This window comes from Schistocerca gregaria, chromosome 10, assembly GCF_023897955.1.
Source record: "Schistocerca gregaria isolate iqSchGreg1 chromosome 10, iqSchGreg1.2, whole genome shotgun sequence".
NCBI classification, from domain to species: Eukaryota; Metazoa; Arthropoda; class Insecta; order Orthoptera; family Acrididae; genus Schistocerca; species Schistocerca gregaria.
The window spans coordinates 125,161,525-125,185,236 of record NC_064929.1 but is presented as its reverse complement, the minus strand read 5'-3'; the positions used below and the strand labels follow the sequence as shown (position 1 = coordinate 125,185,236).

General features: G+C 37.9%; 1 protein-coding gene across 30 annotated transcripts in view; it reads left to right on the top strand.

Annotated features, from left to right (window-relative positions):
- The window catches only part of LOC126293757 (lysine-specific demethylase 4C-like), a 332,566-nt gene that overhangs the window by 138,028 nt on the left and 170,826 nt on the right, over positions 1-23,712 (top strand). For all 30 annotated transcript variants that reach the window (XM_049987134.1, XM_049987126.1, XM_049987129.1 and 27 more), the window contains one exon: positions 4,390-4,782. In XM_049987134.1, the coding sequence (XP_049843091.1) occupies positions 4,390-4,782 (393 nt within the window). The remainder of the gene's footprint in view (positions 1-4,389; positions 4,783-23,712) is intronic.

Here is a 23,712-nt window from a genome sequence, read left to right as displayed (position 1 = left end):
GTCGTGCTTCCCTGCACATTTACGCATCTTGCAGCAGTATTTCACCACATGCTTTTCTTCCTGGCCCCAGTAGCATGACAGTGAAGTGTCCAGGTTGACAGGAAGAACCTGCACCTTGACTGGGAAGCCTAGAAGTGTCCGCACCGAGTATGTGTCATCGTTTGCCGTTCACACAGTGACTGTGAAGAGAGGCAATCTTTCCTTGTTCAACCTTTCCTTGTTCATCCGGTTGTGCATCTTCACTGCTGCATTGTGGAATCCTGATGGACTCTTGGATTGTTTCTCAATGATGATCCCAGACAGTCCCCTCAGAAATGACTCTGTTGCCTTCATAAGTCGGGGTTATGGCAGCGCCTTTATGACGGGTATGTCAGCAGTGTGTGCAGCTGCAGTGCTCTTTAGCATCTTGTAGTCGCCCACATTTGCTGCTTTTAGCTCAATTACAGTGTGTGAGTCCACAGGCTTGACGACGACTTCGGATTTGCAGTGCAGTGGATTTCAGGGGAGAAATGGTTATACTGCAGTCAGCTTATTCCTATAGTTCTTGCACTCGCTCATTAGTGCTTTCAGCAACCTGGGCTACTCACTCTGTCCTGTATGCTTGGCTGTTACGTTATTTAACACGGCCGTGCTGTGTGCCAGGTAACACGACAGTTTGCTGTTAATGCAGAAACAGCAGTTCGACACTTTGCAGTCTGGTACACAGCACAGTCTGTCCACACTCTCTCCTTAGTTGTGCACACCAGTAGCGCAGCGCTCACTAACGTTCGTGCACCCACTACAGCTGCCCCAGCGGAACTGATCATGAACTTTAAATTCCTTTCCAAATGTCTTGTCTGCTTCCCACAGCTTTCTCAATTTACAGATTGGATGACATAGGGGACATCTTGTGAGAGGCCATTGCCTACATATAAAAATATTCCCAAATGTTTCAACACCAATTGTGTGAGACCTTTTCAGTGGTAAAACATCAACAACACAGAGGGCTCGAGGGGGCCTCCCCTGTAACCCCCGCCCACCGCCCCAAAAAGTTATTGTTATTGCAAGTATTTTGCAGACACTTGTAGTTAACTGTTCCCTGTTCCTAGTTCTGTAAACAGCAACAGCTATTTCAGGACTGCAGGCACCGTAGAACTACATAATTGTAGGAATTGTGGCAGCAAAACTAAGCAAGTATCAGCGACACATTGAGTTGCGTTCCCATCACTGAGTGTGTCTCCACATGTGACCGTATTTTAGAGAAGCAAAGTACCCACAGTTGACAGTGTGTGCCTCTTGAACAGTGTAGACAGCAGTTCATTAACAAACACTTGGCAGAACACAAAATCACATATGACATACTGACAGATTGGCTGTAGCTGAACACATTTACCAAGGCAGAAACCACAAAATTAAATTCTGTGCGATGGATGTTTTCAGCACATGTGACACATTACTGTGTGTTCGCGAAGAGAGGCATGTACAGTGGCCATTGAGTTTTGCAAATAACATAATCATTTCAGTAGAAAAGAAGAAAGTATTAACTTATATAAGTACAGATTGGACTTTCCATTGACAGAACAACAGTGGATGACTTTCAAATCGAGAATGATAGTGTCAGCGAGAAGGAACCTTGCAGTGGGTATCGTAACAGATGGTGATGCCCCGTATGTGATTGTATAAATGTGATGGCCCCCTATGTGATTGTATAAGTTTGAGGTCCCCTCGAGCCCTCTGTGTTGTTGATGTTTTACCACTGAAAAGGTCTCACACAATTGGTGCTGAAACATTTGGGAATATCTTTATATGTAGGCAATGGCCTCTCACAAGATGTCCCCAGCCGTGGGATCTACTTTCTGAAACCATCTGTGCAGTGTTGTAGGTTAAGGTCCCAGGTATCACACCCTGCCATTCATTCTGACGGGCTCTTGTTTGCCAATAATTGATATTAAAAATATTCATAATTTTGCGTGATACTCCACACCTTGCAGGCTATGAAGTGTATTGATTATAGTAGAAGCCTCGTATGTGAGATGTGGTTTCAAAAGTCAGGTATTTTGAAATTTTTTGTTTTAAATCCTTATTGAAATGATTCTGATAATTATTATAAGTTCAGTTAATTGGTTTAGATGTAACTTTTTTGTTTCTATGCCTTTATTACATCGTTTTAATAACCCTATAAATTTTTTCAGTTGGTCTCATTCTTTCTTCCCATCAATCTTTTTCCAGTTGCAATCTTTCTGCTTGTAAACTTAATTATTTTTATTTAACTGTCGTAAGATTTAAACACTTGAAATTATACTGACTGTGCAGTAGTGTCCAAAATGTAATTTTTGTTAAAAATGTACATTTTCGTGGGTGTTAATCATCGTACAAACACTTAAAGTAAATTCTTATTGTACTATAGGCAAAATTATGTAGATGAAGATTTCAACAAAAGAAGGGAATATAAGTAGAAAGGAGTTAAAGCAAAATTAGGAATAGAAATAATGAATGCAATAACATGCATGAAAATATGGTATGATAAGATGGAAGAAATTAAACCGATGTTAATATTTGAAAATAATTAAAATCACGTGCACGAAGATTCCATGTGGGAAAAGAATGTAGAAAGACAAGATGAGTGCAATTGAAAAAGTTAATAGAGTGATTAAAATGATGTGAGAGAGGATAAGAAATAAATTATATATAAACCAATTGATGGGATAAAGATAATATCACAGTAATTTCAATGAAGATTTAAAAATAAAAAATTTCACACGTAGCAGTTTCGAAACAAATGAAGTAGAACAATGTAATGTTTCAAAACGGTGAAACAATTTGTGTTTCGAAATCGTATAGGCCTACGCATTATATCATCTTGAGGTGAGACCTCCAATCATATCGTAGAAAATATGAAACTCTCACTTAGGTTAAGTACATCAAGAGATTTAAATACACAATCTCCCACATTTGAGGCTTGCTCTATAACCATTATGCTATGCATGTGAAATTCCGAAATATTTTTCCTCAATTACTCGCAAATGGGGGTCCACCTACCTAATTGCATAGTTGGTTTCAAGAAGTCAAACCCACCACTGGGGTCCTCTCCTTGTCAGCCCAGACGTTTTCACTGATGTTGTTCATATTCTATGTGAACCAACTCCTGTTCTTTGGGGTACCAAAATCTTCCAATGATTCTTTCATCCTCAAAAGTCCAGCCTCATAAGTGGTCCTGTTCTTGTGATGTAAGATTGTCTGTATGCAGACATTGCATCACTTCACTGACTGGTAATGTCTAAATTTTTGCATCAAATGAAAGATTCCCAATTTAGATGTTTGTAGTGAATTTGCACACCTTTCCATTGTATTGGATTAGAGTTCTTGTAGTTCTTCTCTCTCTGCTTTCTGAACTTTTACTCTTCTTAATGTTATCCGTGTGTGAGCTCTTGCTGATTTTAATGAAGAACAATAATCCTAATTTAGCTGCCTGGCCCAGAAGCTGGGTAGTTTGATTAGTTAGCTCTTTCAAAAATAATTTTAAGTTTTGAATGAAAGAAGAAGTTTACTGTTATGTCACTATTTATTTATATCCACAACACATTCCAAAAGTTTAAACCTCCCACCATCAGGTGGATTTACATGTTTGTATGATGTGCATGTTGTGTTAAGATTTTGGGCTAACTTGTGGTACTGTTTAGTGGAGAAACAAAAACACTATTTCAGAACATGGTTCTTTTGGAGGTTTTTGACTAAAAACTAAGCATATGTCTAAAGGCGAAAATAAAGCAACTTAATTAGAATACCTCCAGTGGTCACAGGCTCCTTTCTCTGTTGTTAAAATGTCACATGTAAATTTGCATATTTTGTAGACAAAGAGTGGTGTTTGGAAACTTCTAGGTGTAAGGAACATACTGTATAGCAAAACATTATTTCCTAGTGCAAAGAGTACATGGCATAAGAACATTACTTATTTTGGAATAAGTTTTAAAGGATCGCCGAGATCTTTGAGTTTGTGAATACTTGCAGGACTAAATATTTCAAGTGATACACTGGACTAAATATTTCAAGTGATACACTGTCACTCTTTTCAAGTTTATACAGCTTAATTTTCTTACTGGTATATATAATCTACTTTTGATATATATATATATATATATATATATATATATATATATATATATATATATATATATATATATATATATATATATTTTTTTTTTCTGGTAACGGTAAACTACTTGTTTAATTTGACATCAGTAACATTCACAGTAAAGCCTAACCCAAAATGATCAAATTTTTAATTTATTTTTTGCTGATAAATGATTTTTTATGTGTGTGTGTGAATTGTTATTTTGATGTGCAGTTGTTTGAGAAAAGGGGAGAAGCACTCACAGTAGCTTATAGTCAAACTGTTTCATCTTTTTATAGGTGACAACCCCAAAAGTGAAGAGAAATTGGGAAACGACCAGGCAGCCGTGTCGACACCTCCCGACGGTGCCGTTAAGGTGAAAGGGGAACGGTGCGCTGGTGGGAGAGAGTGTGTTCTCCCGGGGCAGGAGAAGAGCGACAGGAAGCGGGAGCAGTCGGTAACACTGTACGCGGCAGCCGAAGGCGCGCCTCTGCCGTCGTGTACGCTGACAAAGGTCAGTGTCAAACCGAAGGATGAGAAGGTGCTGTTCAAGTACGAGCAGTCGGTGACGCCCGGATCGGGATCCGCACCCGGCTGCGGCACGGCTCGCCAGGTGTGTCGCCCCGACCTGGTGAGGCCACTGTCGGTCGCCATCACGAGACTCCCCACGACGGTCGCTTCGGCAGCTGCCGGTGAGAATTACAGGCGCAAATAGCCATTCGTGTAGAAGTGGTGGCTAGTCGCTCTAGTTGCAAAGGGTGGGAAGGATGACGCCAGATTACATACAATGATAAGTCTTGCCACTAAACGCTACTGTGTTCCACACACATTGTGACTTAATCAAACTGCTGAGTGCTCTTCCCACTACTTGACTGTTCCACAGAGGTTGTACAGAAAATGACAACAACAGTCCAGATAGACTGTTTATTATTATTATTATTTTGAATTATTCATTCTGATTAGTCTTTTTTCCCCTTTTATATACACTAAGATTGATTAAAATTCATAGTAATCTCTCTCTCTCTCTCTCTCTCTCTCTCTCTCTCTCTCTCTCTCTCTCTTACACACACACACACACACACACACACACACACACACACACACACACACACACACACACACAAAACTGCTACCCTTGAGTTCTGATGTTTACAACATTACAGCTGCTATTGTAGGTGTCACAATTTTTCTGTTCATATTTATTGTTTTAGAAAGAACTGAGACATCCACAACTACAGCACACTTGGTGTTCGCTCAGGGCACATGCTCATATTCCTTTATTGCAGGTTGAGAGATGTATTATGTACAAAAATTGTGGTGCAGAGTTGGGTTTAATATTGTGCATAATGTTTAATTTTTTTAAATTGTACTTAGACTGATTTAGAATATCTATAGGCCACAGAAATTTGGTGTATATAAGCTGCGGTGCATACAAAGGAAGTTGTAATAGTTTTTATGAAGATGGTGATAGTGATATGGAGAAAGATTTACAGTAAATTGTCAAACTTTGAGTTATCAGAGTGAGATCATCTCTCCAGATCCAGTGGAGGGGACGGTGAGAAATGGAAAGCAGGTGTGAGAAAGTTACCCGAAAAGTCGACGATTGGTTTAGGCAGCTGACTTCTTTCCTTTAATCGGACGGTGTAGGCTTCCACAGGCACTGTTACTCACTAATGCTGGAGATATAATTGGCAGCTATAAAAACTCACATAATAGTTGGGAAGTCAAACAAGCTAAGTGAACCGAACTGTTTCTACGTCTCCACGCATTGGTCAATTTGTGTTTTCATCAAACCACTGCCATAGACCGCAGAGTCGTGGAAGAGTTGGTGCTGTTTGTTTCTTTAGTGCTAAGAGCTACAACACTCTTAATTTCAGTCCTCCTTTTTAGTGAAAGTTGTCTAAGTGCTTTTGAATTTCTATGGCCTCCCCATATAACATAGCATAGTAATGACTGGACCTTGATGAAACAGTACCATCTGAGAAACAAATTTGACAGTCCCCCGGTCCCAGTGCTTAGGCTGCTATTGTCGCTTTATCTTCGTCATCCAGACGACAATTACTCTTCAAATAAAGAAAAAACCGGTGCCAACTCTTCTGCACTACAATCTTCACAGCACCCGCCAGCACAACTCTGTAATCTTAGAAAGTGGCACGACGATGTTACAATCCGACTGTTGTGTGGACACACACACACACACACACACACACACACTTGCTGAGCTTGTTTGAATTTGAAACTACTATCTGAGTCTTTACAACATCTGATGTCTTCAACATCAGGAGACCAAACATCCATCACAGAAACATGGTTTGAACCATGGCCCAATACCAAGATAATGAGAATCCCCAAGGATTTTTCCTATAGTCATTTCCCTCACCAACTTTATTTTCAGAAAGAGAGATTGGATTCTGATGCTTAGGATTCAACATTTACAAGTTTGCTCACTTAAAGCTTCCAAAAATACTTTGTATCTTTGGTCTAACATTTGATAAGAAGCTAATATATGTAATTCTGAAAGCATTCAAGCAATAGTTTTATTAGTCATTGTTAATAAACTATCACTGCCAATTGTCGGAGACTACAGTATTGCAAACATTGTACCTGTACTGTGTGCTTTCGCAGTTATGCTCAGAATTAGGAAATAACTTTTCATTCAAAACTGCAGATGGCATGTTCAGAAAGTCTTCAGTCACTTGAGAAATTCATTTTTGTGAAGAGGAATGCTGTTATCGTAGCGTTTTCTCTTAGAGTGCCTTTATACAGCAGATGCCTGAAGTTTTGATGGAAATGTTCCTGTGGTATTCTGTGCTAACAGTGCAGAGCCATTTATGTGTCTCACCAATGGATACCAATATTCTAATAACATATATTGTTACAAGAAAATCATTGAAATCGTTTAATTTTTGTGAAAGTTACCATAATGTTGTTCAGTTTATGATTAAAATTGAATTTATTTTGTAATTTTGTTTTTGACAGTTTCTTAAATTTTTATTCTAGATGTTCTTGTGGCTTGCCATTTTGCATTCCTTCTGATAGATGATAGAAAAAGTATAAATCGCCATATTTTTATCTGTAAAAGAAAATTTATAAAGAAGCTGCACATGTAATACAGAAATTACAAATGCTGAACAACTGCTGACTTGGATTTATTGTTCTATTCGGTTTTGCATGCATAACACACACTACTGGATGATACGGTAAAACCCCGATTTTACATATCAGCTTCAGTATGGTATCTGTGCTCTTTAAACATCATGCACTGATTGTTTCTCATAAATCTCATTTTTTTAAAACCTTTCAGTTCCTACATTTGACCCGTTTTCATTGACATTTGTAGAGAGCATAAAATCGTGGTTTTACTGTATGTGAGATCTCTGAAAAGCACTAAATTTTCTGCATCTTCTTCTGCAGTAGAATGTTACGTAGCCTCAAATAGTATTTTTGCTTTTTTATTGTTGTACAAATTATTTATAAAGAAAGTATGTTATGTCTGTTGCAGAAATATTTGTACATATAAATGTTTTAGACTGAACTATTTCGCTAGCTATTACGCAGCCATAAGCAGCTTGTTTATGGCCAAGACTGTATGTTACTGTGATATTCACAGTCTTATTTTTATTTACTTCTCAAAGTTTTTCGTATGCAGAAGTGCCATTTATGTTCACTAGGGTTCAATTTTCCCCATAAGCATATATTTGTATCATTCTGGTATTAAAAAAAATCTTGTTTTGTGATGAGAGTGTTCATGATTAATAAAATACTTGGCATTTCTTAATAAAAGTCAGCATGACATTTTTGAGATAGTGCAACGTTTGCACAACAGTCTTCAAATTTCTGGTCATTTCATTCCTATCCTATCATCCCAGCTTTCTAGAAAAGTTTTATATCAAATTTGTCCCCCCCAAAAAATTTAACATTTACCTGAAAGAAGGTCTAATGTCAGCTTTAAAGAACCTTAACATGCACTTCGTTGCCATTCTGTGTATAAGGCTGTTGTAGAGTCTTTATCAAGTGAGGCAGATATAATTTTATCATTGGAGTTAGTGCTTACATTTATTAAATGAACTGTCACGGTAATGTCACTGCAGTAAATATTATTAGCACGTTTCCACTGAATTGCACAGAAGTGCTATTGAGTGTAGGCACTATGAGCAAAACCAGTTAGGCAATTGCTCTTTAATTCAATGAAATTGTGTTAGGTATTGTGTGGTTCCATAATGTTAGCCTCCATTGCACATATTGATCAGAAAATCATTCTATATCATTATACAGTCTCATTTTGGAAGTTTTTGTTGTTGAATTCAACTACATCTGGGAAGGCCTTCACAATGCACAGTGAAACCCCACTTTTACATTTTTCAAGAGACTGTAAAATTGTAATGTAAATGTGGGAAATATCTTTTTAAGCAGGAAAAGTTAAGTATAGGATCCCATCTTGTATTTGTGTGTTTTATGTACGATACGATACGTAATAGGCATCACAATTCTCATTACGTACTTGTTCATGTCTATAAATTTGTAAACATTACCTGAAGGCCTGGTGCATGCCTGTGTCATATACGAGGATGAGTCAAATTACAACCTTAAATATTTTTAAAAATATTTTTTATCGTGCAAAAGTGGTACAAAGCTGTATCTCTTTTCAACATAATCTCCCCCATGCTCAATGCAATTCCTCGAGCAATCACAGAGTGCATAAATTTCTGTAGAAAAAAAATTGTTTTGGTAGTCTGCGCAACCTCTCATACACCGCGTGGCATACCTCTTCATCAGAATGGAACTTTTTTCGTCCCATTGCGTCTTTGAGTGGTCCAAACATGTGGAAATCACTTCGCGGTGATGAATAGTGCCATTCCTTGATCGCTCTTTGTTTCCGGTTGGTGGAAGTGAACCCAAGTTTCATCCCCAGTAACGATTCTTGCAAGGAAGCCATCACCTTCTCGTTCGAAGCACTGAAGAAGTTCTTCACAAGCATCAACAAGTCGTTCTGTCATTTCAGGAGTCAACTGCCGTAGCACCCATCTTGCAGATGCTTTGTGAAACTGGAGCACATCATGCACAATGTGGTGTGCTGTCCCATGAGTAATCTGTAAATATGCTGCCATGTCATTCAGTGTCACTCGGCGGTTTTCCTTCACTACGGCTTCAACTGCTGCAATGCTCTGTGGAGTCACAACTCGTTGTGCCTGACTTGGACGAGGAGCATCTTCCACTGAAGTCACACCATTTGCAAACTTCCTACTCCATTCGTAGACTTGCTGCTGTGACAAACATGAATCACTGTACTGAACCTTCATTCGTCAACGAATTTCAATAGGTTTCACCTTCACTACACAAAAACCAAATAACAGAACACTGTTCTTCCCTGGTGCAAGTATTGAGTGGGGCGCCCATTTTTATACTAATACTGCAACGGTATGTGTGCATCTTCACTATGCTGCCACCTACAGGGCATTCTGCACGCTGTTCGTAGCACATTTAACAACTTGCACTATAACAGTGCAAAATTTCAATTGTTGTTACAAATTTAAGGTTTTCATTTGACTCACCCTCGTATCAGTTTTTTCTCCACGAACATCTTTTCTTAATGCATAAATCGCAGGAAAAGGATGGTATATTAAAACAAAATCTGGTGCGAATTAACGTTGTGGACTTAGGAAATTTGATGGCGGAGAGAAAAATATGCCATAAATGGCAGAAAAACATTAATTCCGAGAATATAAAAGCGGGTTTATACTGTGGCTATGTTTTTTCAGTAGGTTATACTGTATCTGTTTCTTCAGTAGGCAGCCTTGCTGTAACACTGTGATACCTTTTTACTTCAGTCACTTGTAAGTTAGAAAAAATGTGTACGTGCACACACTTGGAATGACATGAGGAGAAGAGAGGAAAGTATTCTGGAAAACACATGAAGAAAGGAACAATTTAGAGAAGTTAGCCAGAGCTTGGAGTTCAGAGAAACGACCAGACATTAATTTTTGTATGCTGTCTACTGTAGGATAATGGATGGAGTTTTTCCTAAATGTATCTGATGTCACTTTCATAGATGGAAACAATCGTTTGTGAGGAAGATGTTTTACATTGGCAGCTACAGTCCTACAGCTTGCATCACCTGGTAGTAATGGTTTTGATGGTGGAAATTGTTTGAGAGCCCTGAAACTGGTACCATTGTCAAAACTATTACCATTATACCAGCTGTTTGCTGTTAAATAATCCAATGGATCATCAAATATAGCAAACAACTTACGAATTTTTGGATTTGTTAGTGTCTTCAAATATGTAATGCAGCTATAAAACATTTTCAGTTTGTAAGCACTTTTAATGGAGGCTTCGTACCTTATGGCTCAAATGGACTTTTTATGCACTGATCACTTTCTGCCTGCACACAGCACATATTACTTAAACTCATTCACCACCTAGTCATCAGCACTATTGTCCGATAATCAGGAATGGATTCCCTTGCTCGACACAAATGCCACGTTGTTCAGCAATTTTTATTTACCTGCTATTCAAAGAGGCAATGTAATTTACATGAATACAGACTGACATAAAAATTCTGTGAGTGGGTAAAGCTTTGGAGGCTACTTGTACAATGAATTTTTTCATCAGTAGTACAGCTGGAACTGTGATATGATGTATAATCCTTCTAAAAATGGTTACATGCGGACAATAACTATTGCTGAAGGAAGATGTGAAATTGAATGTTTGAAGGTACTGTATAGAAACATTATCACTTTCTTTCTCTTACAAGGCAAAGGTAAGGCCGTGAACAGTATGAAGTGATTTTCAATTGTTTGAAGGAAGGTGCAGCATGGAGAATGTACATATGTGGATGATCTTTTCCTTTCTACCACATGTACTGACACAAAATATGAAACCTCATTACATTGGAGGTGGCAACAGCTCTTTGGAAGACATTATTGTTGTGGTGCATTGTTTAATCGTTTGCAGAGACAGATAATTCCCCTATTATTTGCTTCATTTAGGACACAGAAAAATCATCTAATTATAGACAAAATATCCAACTGCAAAATCAGTCATTGTAGCCAAGAATTCAGGGCATTTTAGGTAGGTAGAGATCAGCAACGGAATCTAGGTAGAATGATAAAAACAATTGTTGTGGAAGGGTGCCGTAAGTGTTGGAAGAGACTGTAAATATAAACAAGGTGAAAATTGATCTCATACATGTTAAAAGGCAAGTTAATCGTGCATAATATGTACTTTTAGCACCGTAACCATGAGAATTTTATGCTCCACATTCATTCATTTTTAAAACCTGTATAAAGTAATGGCAAGTTCTTGTGCAATTGGGACATAATAACCTATAAACTTAAGATACTGAAATGATTTAATTTTCTTATTTCGTCAAAAATATGTCTTTGTCTTCCAATTTTTAGTGTTATAGGCGTAACATGAAAGCGCACATAGTATAAGGAATACCCTCCTTGCCTCTGCTCTCTTGTGCTGACAGTGTGAGAAATTATATTTTGTACTGTTGAGTATTCTACCTTTCATTATAAAACACATTAAACCTCCTAGTTTATTCAATAAGGAACTCAAAGAATGAATAGCCACTCAGTTTATCTGGATAAAATGAGTACAATCAAGAACCTTAAACAATTTATGTACATTTAATGTTTTTTTTTTTTTTTTTTTAGGGGGATGCTACAAATTATCTAAGATAATTCCATGTAATGAATAAGAAGACTTCTGTAGCAATCTTCCTATCAGTTACATGTGTACTAGTCAGCTGCTGTTAGTGTCAGATGTGTAGTTTCAAGTTTTAGTATGACGTAGACACTGCTGACCTTACCTTAATATTTGACTTCTTCCGTAATAAACTTAGATACCTAATAGCAGCACAGTAGAATTGTTATTGTTACTGTTCCTAGGCACACAAGCTATGTTCCACAATACACACACCAGCTGGATACTAAGTGTTGATGGGATAGTGAGTTCGTTGGTTGTCAGTAACATAGAATATTAATTTAGCTCTTCCTTATCTTTTTTTCTGGACAGCCCCCCTTTGTTCTTCTCAGACCTGTGGTCTGTCTGTACTTGTGTTGCTGTTACACAGTGTTAAACCTCCATTCGCAGTACCTTCACAAAATGCAAGTAAGCATGTTTACATTTTAACATTTTCTTGACTCTGTGTATTGTATCTAAACTCAGAACTGTAAACTAATTCAACATAGTCTTTTCTTTACAAGTTTCGGTTGTTTCTGTCTATAGTTTAGATACAGTGCATCTGTAAGACAAGCTGGTGACATGTCACACAATTATTTCTGCATCTGAGCAGCTACTTTCTCTCACGGAGTCGCTGAGATTACTGTTTTGTGTCAAAAATGTGTGCTGTCCTCTGATTGAGCTCACTGTGTGCAAATAAAAATAATTATCCCACACAGTATCTGCACTTCCACGTAGAATGTTTTATTTTATAATTCCCAGCTGTGAGTACTGTTGATTGTTAAGGCAACTTGGCGATACATGTCACTGCTCAGGAATCGTATGTACGGCCACAATGTGCTGCAAAATGTATAGCTTTATCTTTAGATCACATGTGTGCATGTGTCGCCCTCTCCTTGGCAATGTATGTGAAATTACCTCCAAAGAGTCATCAGGTGACTTTTCTGCTGTTTTTCTGAAGAAGTTTTCAGTTTTGTTTCAGTGATGTATAGGTAGAATCAGCACAAACAGTGTGCGTTTGCAATAATTTCTTACGTCCAGTGTTAACAGAAAACATATACGTTCTCATTGGAAACAAAATGTTCAGAGTGTTAGAGACAATCAGTGAAACAGTGTGAAATTAATCTTGTGTTATACTCCATTTGAGGATAACTGTTATTGGCAACAGACATAAACCAAGATTTCATGCAGTGTTTGCATACATCCACTTTCTGCAGAATATTGTCATCACCGTCCTGCGATTAATATCCCTGTTACCATCAATATGTATTGTTTAATTCAATTCCGGCAGGCTAATTTGATGTGTTGTGTTGCTTGAGTCCACAAGATTTTGTGTATTACAAAAACAGTGCTCAAGTTCTCCACTGTTACATTGAAACACAGCTTCAACACAACTTTGTGTTCTGGGCAAGCACAACTGTGAATGTTCATTTCGTGGAATGTAAGATCCTCTGTTTAGAAAGACCTGTTTTGTAGCTTGGTCACATCTTCAGGTGGGTATCTGAATAAAAAAAAAAGATATATCTGTTAAAAAAACAGAATGTACCCCCAATCACTAATAAAGGCAATAACAAATATAAATACTCTCACAATCTACATCTTATGCGATCCAAATGAAGACCCAACATTCACTGTCCAAGTAATAGTAATTTTCCAAGTGAGCATACTTTCGAATTATAAATAGGCTGAATGGTGCCATCACAACCACCCAAAAATCGAGCACGAACCTACTACATAATCAGACTGAATGCAAAAACCACAGAATTTTGGTAAATTTCATCAATATGGAGATGCAGTTTTTGAAGGTTCAAAAACTGAATCTCCATATTGATGCAATTTACCAAAATTCGGGAATGAGATCTGATTGCACCGTATGAGCCTCCAGCAACAACATGTTAGTACTGAGCCTGCAGAGAGAGATGGCGAGCTATCATAGCGTGGTGATATGCACGTGCCACTGCAAGAACAGCACGCTAGCTTCTTGTGTGCTATTCAGATTCAGAGGTCATTAATGTAGACTACCACAGTTCTGCCAACAGACACAGCAGGGGTTCAGATGCAAAGTACCTGCAGTGTTGTGCTTTCATCTGTATTTCTCGACTGGCTAGATACAGGTGTACAAGAAATCGAGTTGCAGTATCTGACGTTTCAAACTTCATTTCTTTGCAATTTACACACCATCCAAAGAGATATTGTGCCAAACAGAGTGGAGCATGTGGCTGCCAGAGGACATATGGCGTCAGATTTGAACCTCTGCTGTTTCCGCGAGAGGCTTTGCGGCTGTAAATGTGTTAAATACAAAATGGTAAAGAGGTGATTTCAAACTCTGCTGTTTTGCCACGTGACAAGACAGAAGTCACTTGCTTTGTCTTCTGAGTCTACTGTGTAGCTAATGCCACATACTTGAAATTTTGTTTTGGTGAGTGTCAATGCTCAGTGGTTAAGACACTGAAATCTTAACAATGGCACTATTCTGCCTGTCTGCTCCAATACTTTAGTTTCTTCCCAGTGCCTTCAGTCAAATTGCAGGATGCTACCTTTATCATATGTCCCAGAACTTCTCTCTTCCCTGACTTAAAACCAGTGTTACGCAATATACAACATTTAGAAAAAAAATCGCAAATACCAAGGGAATATACTAATCTTTTCTTGCTGTGGATATTTAGCATGCAGGTCAACTGTTTTGCTAGGTGTGGGACAAGGTTTTTTAATTTGTTTTTTTGTGCTGATCAAAACTTTTTTTTTACCATTTTAAGTTCTTGACATTTATTTTCTTGAAAAACAGCATACAGAAAATATACATCAGGAAAAACATTTTAACAAAGATTGATTAACAAGGGAAGTGACTGGGCAACTCTGAATGCACCAAAAACAGTGACTATACCTGCATTTGGTGAAGTTTGCATCTAAAGCTGCAGTTTCTTTTGAGAACACTTATTTTTGAGAGATGTGTTTCCACTAAGAAATGTCTTATGTTGAAATCGTACATAATCTCTAATTTGTTGATGTTTTATTTTGTGATTTTTTTTCTTTAAATAACATTCTTTCAACTAAACAAATTACATTGTTACAAGCAGGTAGCAGAAACCTTAATCCTAAACAATAAATTTCAGTTCAAATGATCTTCATAAAATTTAATAACTTTGGAAGTTTCTATGCTCCATCACTACAAACTCAGTAGACTGTGTAATAGGGAACTTCTATGCTGGATAAATAAGTAGCTATCTAGTTTGTTTCTTTTAATTGCCACCTGTTTCCAAAAAAAGGTAGTAATGAGATGACATCAACAATATAAGGAAAAGATATTCACAAAAGCTAGCACACCTCATACACATACAGCCACCATCTCCAGCAGCTCAGGCTGGAATGCAACTGTCATGTAAAATGGAGCAGCAGTCTGGAGGGCACCAAACTGGCCAAGAGTGAAGTAGTCCACCCTGTGGCACAGTATGCTGCTGAACATAATGTGCTTGATTTTAATGGCTGCTTCACTACCAGAGCCGTCTGGATCTTCCCCCTCCGTCACCAGCTTCTCTGAACTGTGCAAATGGGAGGTATACTTGCAGCACCTTTGTTCCTGAAATAATCCCTGCAGTGGCCTACTGTCCCCACAACACACAACAGCTGCCAGACAGTGCTCTTCTTTCTTCCCACCTGTATCCTGGTATCCCTTTCCCACCTCCTTCACATTGCTGCTTCCGTTCTCCGGGACAGCTGCATTCTGGTCCAAGCTGCTGGAGATGTGTGCGTGAGGTGTGCATGCTTGTATGAACAAATGTGTGTGTGCACCGGCTTCTTTTTCTGGTTAAGGATTTTGGCTGAAAGCTGATGTGCAAGTGCGTTTTTGTTGTGCCTGTGTGCAACTCCGCATGGCGTTTTTATGGTGGGCAGCAATCTCTCTCTTCCATGTATTGTTGATATTCCAACCTGAAGTTTGCTTTATGGCTATATGTTGTGCATATATCTTGCACATGACAACAACCTAAAATTAATGCTTCTGTTTGTCATAACCCATACTTAGTGAAATTATTACTTTTATGTGATCACCCGTACCTCGTCATACATATGTTTGTTTATACCAGAGATTTGATAGCTGCAGATACTCACATCATCAGCATGTCTGAATGTAACCTAGAAAATGTTAAGTATGCTTTTGTTAAGCTCTGAAGAGACCAAGTGCCAAAAATAACAGAATACAAAAATTACAAGTGGAGTACTTTTTGTATACTTTTCCTACTATTTTTAATGTTTCTGTTAGAATGACACAGTTACTGATTTCCTTAGCAGAATAAAAAATAACCAAATTCCTGGGAATCTTGTGAAGCGTCTAGGAAGAAAATGGATATTGCTTCTCAGTCCCAAATGCATAAGTAAATCAAGCTATAATTTTTGTGCCACACATACTCTCTCAAAATCTAGTTTTCTCTCTGCTTTGAATTACTGAATTTTCTGATGAACTGACGTGGTACACATGGAATATGTATTTTATAGTGTTATTAAACTTAAATAAGCAGTTTTATCAATATTATCAAAATTAGTGAAATAGAACAAATCACAGTATAGATGTTCTTCAGTTGCATAAAGTTGTGTGTTCCTGTTCTTTTGGATTATCCTACGATTTATCTTATTTTTTATCACAGACTTTGCATTTTTACTCAAAAGCGCACGTAATAATACAGAAACAAGGCTGAACACCACACACAATCCTACAAAAACTGTCTTAATCTACACTATGCACATTTAATTCAGTAGGATGAAAAATTGATTTATTGAGTTTGCTACAGTATTTTTCTGAAGTATTCTGTGTAATCCTATCCTCCTGGTTTTCATTGATATTCAATAAAAGTAAATTAATATAGTGTGGCATATGGCCTGAAGGTAACCTTTTATTTTGAAACCAGGGCTATCCCATGAGTAGTCATTGATGGTAATGACTGACTTTCAAAAATATATGCTGTAATGATTACAAATATTTCGTTTCCACTTCTGTGAAATGACCCAAGTTGAAATGAAATACTTAATATATCCTCATTTGGTATTTTACATACATGCCATTCACTGCAGACAGAAGGGCAGGCTCCGGTTTCTCAGTTTGCCTAGTGCTCCACAAGCATGGAGTAGGTGCCTCTCAGCATTGTCAATATGTATTCTATGGTTAAACAGTGAGAATTTATCAAGATATGTGGCCTTGTATTCCATTCACTGATAAGTGGGAACATTACTACTCATCAAATACAGTTGAAGTGATATATTTAATGAAATTAGCATTTTCTGTTACACTAATAATTAATTCTCAAGGTGTGATAACAGCAGACAGGATTGCTAAACAAAAATTTTTGGAAACAAAATTGCAGATTATATAAAATACAGAAAGCTTACACCATTTGGAAATTGTCTCTGCATTAGATGTATTTTTTTTATGCCATGGAATTGTGGTCCTGATCCGTTTTTAGAAGTGCCGGGCTATCAGTTGGCTGGTCATCATCACAGTTAATGGCATACACATTTACTCAGTGTAAACCTATTGTTATCAAACATTTATTTAGTTAATTAAAATTAGTAATTTTGGATTATAAAATTGTGGGGAGAATTGCTGGCCACTTTCACCATCAGGACGCCAGCTGATCTTCAACATTCTTCTGTAGCATCACATTTCAAAGGCTTCTGTTCTTTTTTTGTCTGAACTGATTATCGTTCAAGGCTACACTCCAGAAAAATACCTTCAGAAAAAGAATTTTGAACATTTGAATTTGTATCTGATGTTAACAAATTTCTTTTCTTCACAAACGTTGTTCATGTCATTGCTGGTGTGTGTTTTATACCCTCTTCTACTTCGGCCATCGTTGTAGTCTCAACAGGACTTGATTTAATTTGACTGTATTCTGTTATCCTTGTATTGTTTTTACTGATGTTCATGTTATATTCTCATTTCAAGATGCTGTCAATTCCATTCAATTGCTCGTCCAGGTCATTTGCTGACACTGAAGCAATTACTATAATGTCAATGGCAAAGCTCATCTTTTACTTCTCCCTGAAATTTAATTCCTGATTTTCTTTGGTTTTCTTTTCTGCTTGCTCAATGCCCAGATTGAAGAACATTGGCGACAGACCCTCCCTTCTCAACCACTGCTCCCTTTTTGTCTCCTTAGACACTTAATAATACTGTTTGGTTTCTGTACTAGCTGTATGTAACTGTTCACTCCATGTGTTTTACCCCTGCTGCCTTCAGAATTTCAAAGAGAATATCCCAGTCAACATTGTCAAAATTTTCCTCCTCGTCCACAACTGCTGTACTTTCAGTTTAAAAATATATGAGGTTCATTTATTCGGTTTTTTATACCACAGTTACTTTTGTGACACTGTTACACTGTAAATGTTTTTATACCACAGTTATTTTTGTGACACTGTTACACTGTAAATACCTGCAAATGTATGTAATACTAATTGTTTCCTATGTTTGCAATGAAAATTTTTCCACAGATTTGTACTTATTGCTGATGTTTTGTATGTAAAGAATTTGCACACATTTACTGGAAAGCTGTTAAAAGACAGAACTGTAAGAGGATATGCAGTTAATTATTGAAGTTGGTTCCTGCAGAAGTATGCTTTACATGGAATTGACACCATTCTTCACAATTATTACCATTAGTGTCTGCCTGGTGTTGTTTACTGAAATATTATCATTTTAACAGTACTGCTTGTTTGGTATGGATTTTCCTGTACCCCGGCAAACTTCAATCACCCCCCCCCCCCCATTAATTTTAATACATTATCCAACTTTGTTATTAGTTTCCTTTACTGCTTGCTCAGTGTACAGCCTGAATATCATCAGGTATAGGCTACAACCTTGTCTCCTGCTACTCTTATAACTGCTTATACAAATGCAAGACAGAACTAATCTGGAACTTAGTATTTTCATACAATGAACCAATTGCTAGAGATTAATATTTATCTTTTAATCATCATAAACAACTTGCACACTACAGATAAAACTTAAACACATAACATCTGTTTAAAGCAACCACTGCAAGCTTTGGTGCATGCATTAAAAGAGGACTGATATCTTGTTTCCAAAATCATTATCCCAACTGTGGCAGGGGTGTAGTTGGTGCCACATCAACAGTCTCCATACTGTATTCTTCCAAAAGTGCATTCCCTGACCAAATCGATGGGTGCTTATAGTTGAATCTTCCAATGCTATCTCTTCAAATTCTACTGTACAAACTTTCTGGATACCTTGTCCATCTCTCTTTAGCTGTAATGACTCAGTTTCTTTGGAAGTTAATATTCATGGCAATACTTCTTTTGGGTGGTGTCTGTTGAATAGCTTCTCTCTGTACATTTTCAGTTGTGTAGCTACTACTTCCTTCTAACAATGGAAAATACAGGATGGAATGTAACAATATTACAGAAGGAAAGTTGCTACGCACCATGTAGCAGAGATGTTGAGTCACAATCGGCACAATAAAAACACACAATTAAAGCTTTCGGCCATTAAGGTGCTGATTGGCTAGATTGTGTTATGATAACATCATGGAGGCAGGGTGTGCTGAGGCCTCTTATTGGATGGCGAGTTGTGTGAAGTCTTCCTCCGTGATCTTTCTTTGTCAGGTTATGCTTCGGGGGATTGCTAGATGCATAGCTGGTAATATAATTTCCCAAGAACTGCAGTAGAGAGATGATGGTGGCAATCATCAAAAACTTCTCCATCTTTCATAACTGGTTATGATAAACCTCACCACGGATACATCATAGTTTTTTTTCCCCACTATCATTTGTGTAGAAGGCTGTTGTTTGTTGTTCATCAGTTTACTAACATGGTGCTTCACTTGCACTGCTCATCCAAATCGTGCCACGACCTTGAATACTCATTTCCAGCTGTTTGTTCCTTATTGCGATGCTGATCATTTACAGTCATCTGCTGTAGATGCAAATTTGACTTAAAATGTTTGGGACATTCTGTAGATAAAACTGTGGGGCACAGAATCAAATTTTCCCCCAACTTGTGGGCATTCTATTATGTATACAGAGTGTATCATAATTAGTAGTGGCAGGCAACATATGATATGATAATATGAGGGGTGTTCAAAAGAAAAGGCACAAAATGACACTGTGGGTATAATTGAACCTTTATTCAAAAGCAATTACCAGAGGCCTCAGCACAACTATTGCACTGTTTCATGAGCCAAAGGAACCAGTCCATCACTCTCCGTGAGTTTGTTGTCTGTGTTGAAGCACCCCCCCCCCCCCCCCCTCCTCCTCCTCCTGTGGAGACACGTCCAGATCTATGGCAAATGTGTGAGCTGCTTAAACTTGAATTTGGCCATTACACTTTGTGTGATCTCAGAAATCTGTTGATGCGCGTTGTCGTGGAGCGTAGTCGCACCCTTCGTTAGGAGCCCAGGCTGTTAGCTCTCGATGGACTTGCATAGGCTAATTAGTGTCTCACAGTACACGTAACTGTGAACGATTTTTCTGTGCTTGAGAGGAACTGGATAAGTATCAGATCTCAGATGGAGAGTGTCACCTTGTCCGCTGAGGGCACAGATTTGAATTTATTAGGAGACGGTAATGACACACGTTTTGCGTCGCTAGACGTCTCGCTACATTATCCCAAAGATGTATATACAGATTTCAATCGGTTCAATTGTTACTATGTTTTTAACACTCCTTGTAGAAAGAAAAATGTTCCAGTAAATGTGGGTCAAAAGGTGAGTCATTTGCAAGATAATTGCAAATGTGTGGTTATGAGCTGTCACTGACTTCAGTATGAAATATTGTCCTAGTTATAACTAATGTATTTAAAATGTAAACTTAAGCATTAAGATCACATTTCATTGGGTTAGAGTCACCAGTGGCCTATGTTAACAAGGAAAGCAATACATGTTACAATTTACTGTTCACTGACACCTGTTAAAGGAGTTATTACACTCATCTTTGCTGAGAGTTATTCTTTCAAACACCCCAAATCATCTTGTAAAGCTTCGCGAGACTATGTTTGTTGCTCCGCTTCTTTCAAGTGCAGCGACGTGAGTGCTGCACACTGCACTTTTGGGATGACTAAACACAAAATCTGAAGCAATGAGGCCAGACGATCTTTGAGGTCAAGGTACAGGCCCAGCTGATCTATCTATCTGAGACTGCTTCAGTGCATTAGATTTTGTTTTGTGGCAACAGCAAAATGTTCCTCTGCCCTTCGTCCATCAGCTACACTCCTCAATTTTGGGTTGTGGTAAAATTTGGGCCCATTTGGATGGTGACTTAACCAAAAGGGTTCCAATTAAAATTCTTTTGTACTGCTTAGAGCAATATTTCACACTGGATTCAGTGGTGTGTTGTAAACACAAGTTTGCAGTTATGTAGCCAATGATCGCTTTGCAGATAACGTGTATAATGGAACAATTTTACTTCTATTATCAATTATTGAACACCCTGTAAACTTTTCTCAGATTACTCTACATTCTCCACCATTTTTTAAGTACTAGATGAGATTAATTTCGCCCACTGTCAGTGCTGAGTTGATAATATATGTCTCTTCCCAGTGAGCCAAACCGTGGAAAGTTCAGGTTGGAATATCAACAGTTACGATACGGATAGATTTCTACTCACCGTAAAGATGACACATTGAGTTGCAGACAGGTACAACAATTTTTGTTTTTAAGTCACACACACACACACACATGCGGCAAGACTGGCAGAGTGGCTGGAAATGATCACCGCAATTAAAATATCTTTATAAATTCTGTCATAATGTTCCAGGTGCTTAATGTTTATCTATATAAGTCACTAGCTATTCTCAAATAAACTATTTAATATTAATACAATATTAAAATCTGTTTAATAGCTGATCATTGACATGACCAAAATTAAGTGAATATTAAATATGGACTTGGGAACAGCAAGAAAAGCACTTCTGAAACATAAATGTTAGGATGTATTTCCAGAAAGTATTTGTCAGGAGAATAGCCATGTATGTAATTGAAGTGTGGACAATAAACAGTTCAGATGAGAAGAGAATGGAAATGCGCTGCTAAGAATACTGAAGATAGGTACATTGAACAACTAATGAGAAGATACTGAATCCAAATGTGGAAAAAAGAAATATGTGACACAACTTATTAAGAGGAGGGATCGGCTTATAGGACATGTTCTGAAGTATCAAGGGATAGTCAGTTTAGTAATGGAGAGAATGGGATGTAAAAATTGTAGAGACAGGCCAAGGCTTGCACACAATTAGCAGGTTTTGATGGGCATAGGATGTAGCAGCAGCTATGCGCAGAAATGTAGAGGATTGCCACTGGGCAGATAATGTTAAAAAGCTGCATCAAACTAGTTTTTGGACTGAAGTCCCCACCACCATCACAACAACAACAACATCATCATCATCACAACAGAATGCATTCATATAACAGTGTTCTGAATATTCAGAAGTCATTTTTGTGATTTGCACTTTTAAAGCAGAAGTTTTAATTTTCCCAAGTAGCCTTTGAACAGAAACAGCAATATTTAAAACATCTGAATTGGTAATAAAGGTTCCCAGGTCTAACAGAGACTTGGAAGAGAGTTTATAACATTCTAGATTGTAAAGGCATGTTTATTGTGATTTAAGACTATAAATAATTAATTTCAAATATTCCAAATAAAGATTTTAATAAAAAGATACCATTGTGAATCCTGGGAAATATTCATAGCTAATGTTGAACATGAGTTTCACACAAGACGGAGTATGAAGCACATGAATAAAACAGAGAGATACGGCAAACATTAATATACTCATAATAACATAAGATCAATAGATACACATTAGAGAAGTGTATGGTATGGTGAAGATAGTTAAGAAAATTACTATAGAAAAATTTACAATAACTCTGTAGATCAGACGGACATAAAAGAATGTTGGAAAAACTGTTCTGCACCTGAAGAATGGAACACAGCTTATGTTATAAAAAGGCAATAGAAAAGAGACAGTACATTATAGAGGAATAAGTTTTCTAAATGCAGGATATAAAATTTTGAATATATATATATATATATATATATATATATATATATATATTAAAAACAAAGATTCCAAGACTTACCAAGCGGGAAAGCGCAGGCAGACACGCACATTAACAAAACACACAAACACACACACAGAATTACTAGCTTTCGCAACCGATGGTTGCTTCTTCAGGAAGGAGAGGGAAAGACGAAAGGATGTGGGTTTTAAGGGAGAGGGTAAGGAGTCATTCCAATCCCGGGAGCGGAAAGACTTCCCTTGGGGGGGAAAAAAAAGGACAGGTGTACACTCGCGCGCGCACACACACACACACACACACACACACACACACACACACACACGCATATCCATCCGCACATACACAGACACAAGCAGACATATTTAAAGGCAAAGAGTAAGGGCAGAGATGTCAGTTGAGGCGGAAGAACAGAGGCAAAGAAGTTGTTGAAAGACAGGTGAGGTATGAGCGGCGGCAACTTGAAATTAGCGGAGAGACTCTTTGCCTTTAAATATGTCTGCTTGTGTCTGTATATGTGCGGATGGATATGTGTGTGTATGTGTGTGCGAGTGTACACCTGTCCTTTTTTTCCCCTAAGGGAAGTCTTTCCGCTCCCGGGATTGGAATGACTCCTTACCCTCTCCCTTAAAACCCACATCCTTTCGTCTTTCCCTCTCCTTCCTGAAGAAGCAACCATCGGTTGCGAAAGCTAGTAATGCTGTGTGTGTGTTTGTGTGTTTTGTTAATTCCAAGACTTACCAAGCGGGAAAGCGCCAGTAGACAGACACAATAAAATAACACACAAACACAGACACAAAATTTTGAGCTTTCGCAACCGGCGGTTGCTTTGTCAGGAAAGAGGGAAGGAAAAGGAAAGATGAAAGGATGTGGGTTTTAAGGGAGAGGGTAAGGAGTCATTCCAATCCCGGGAGC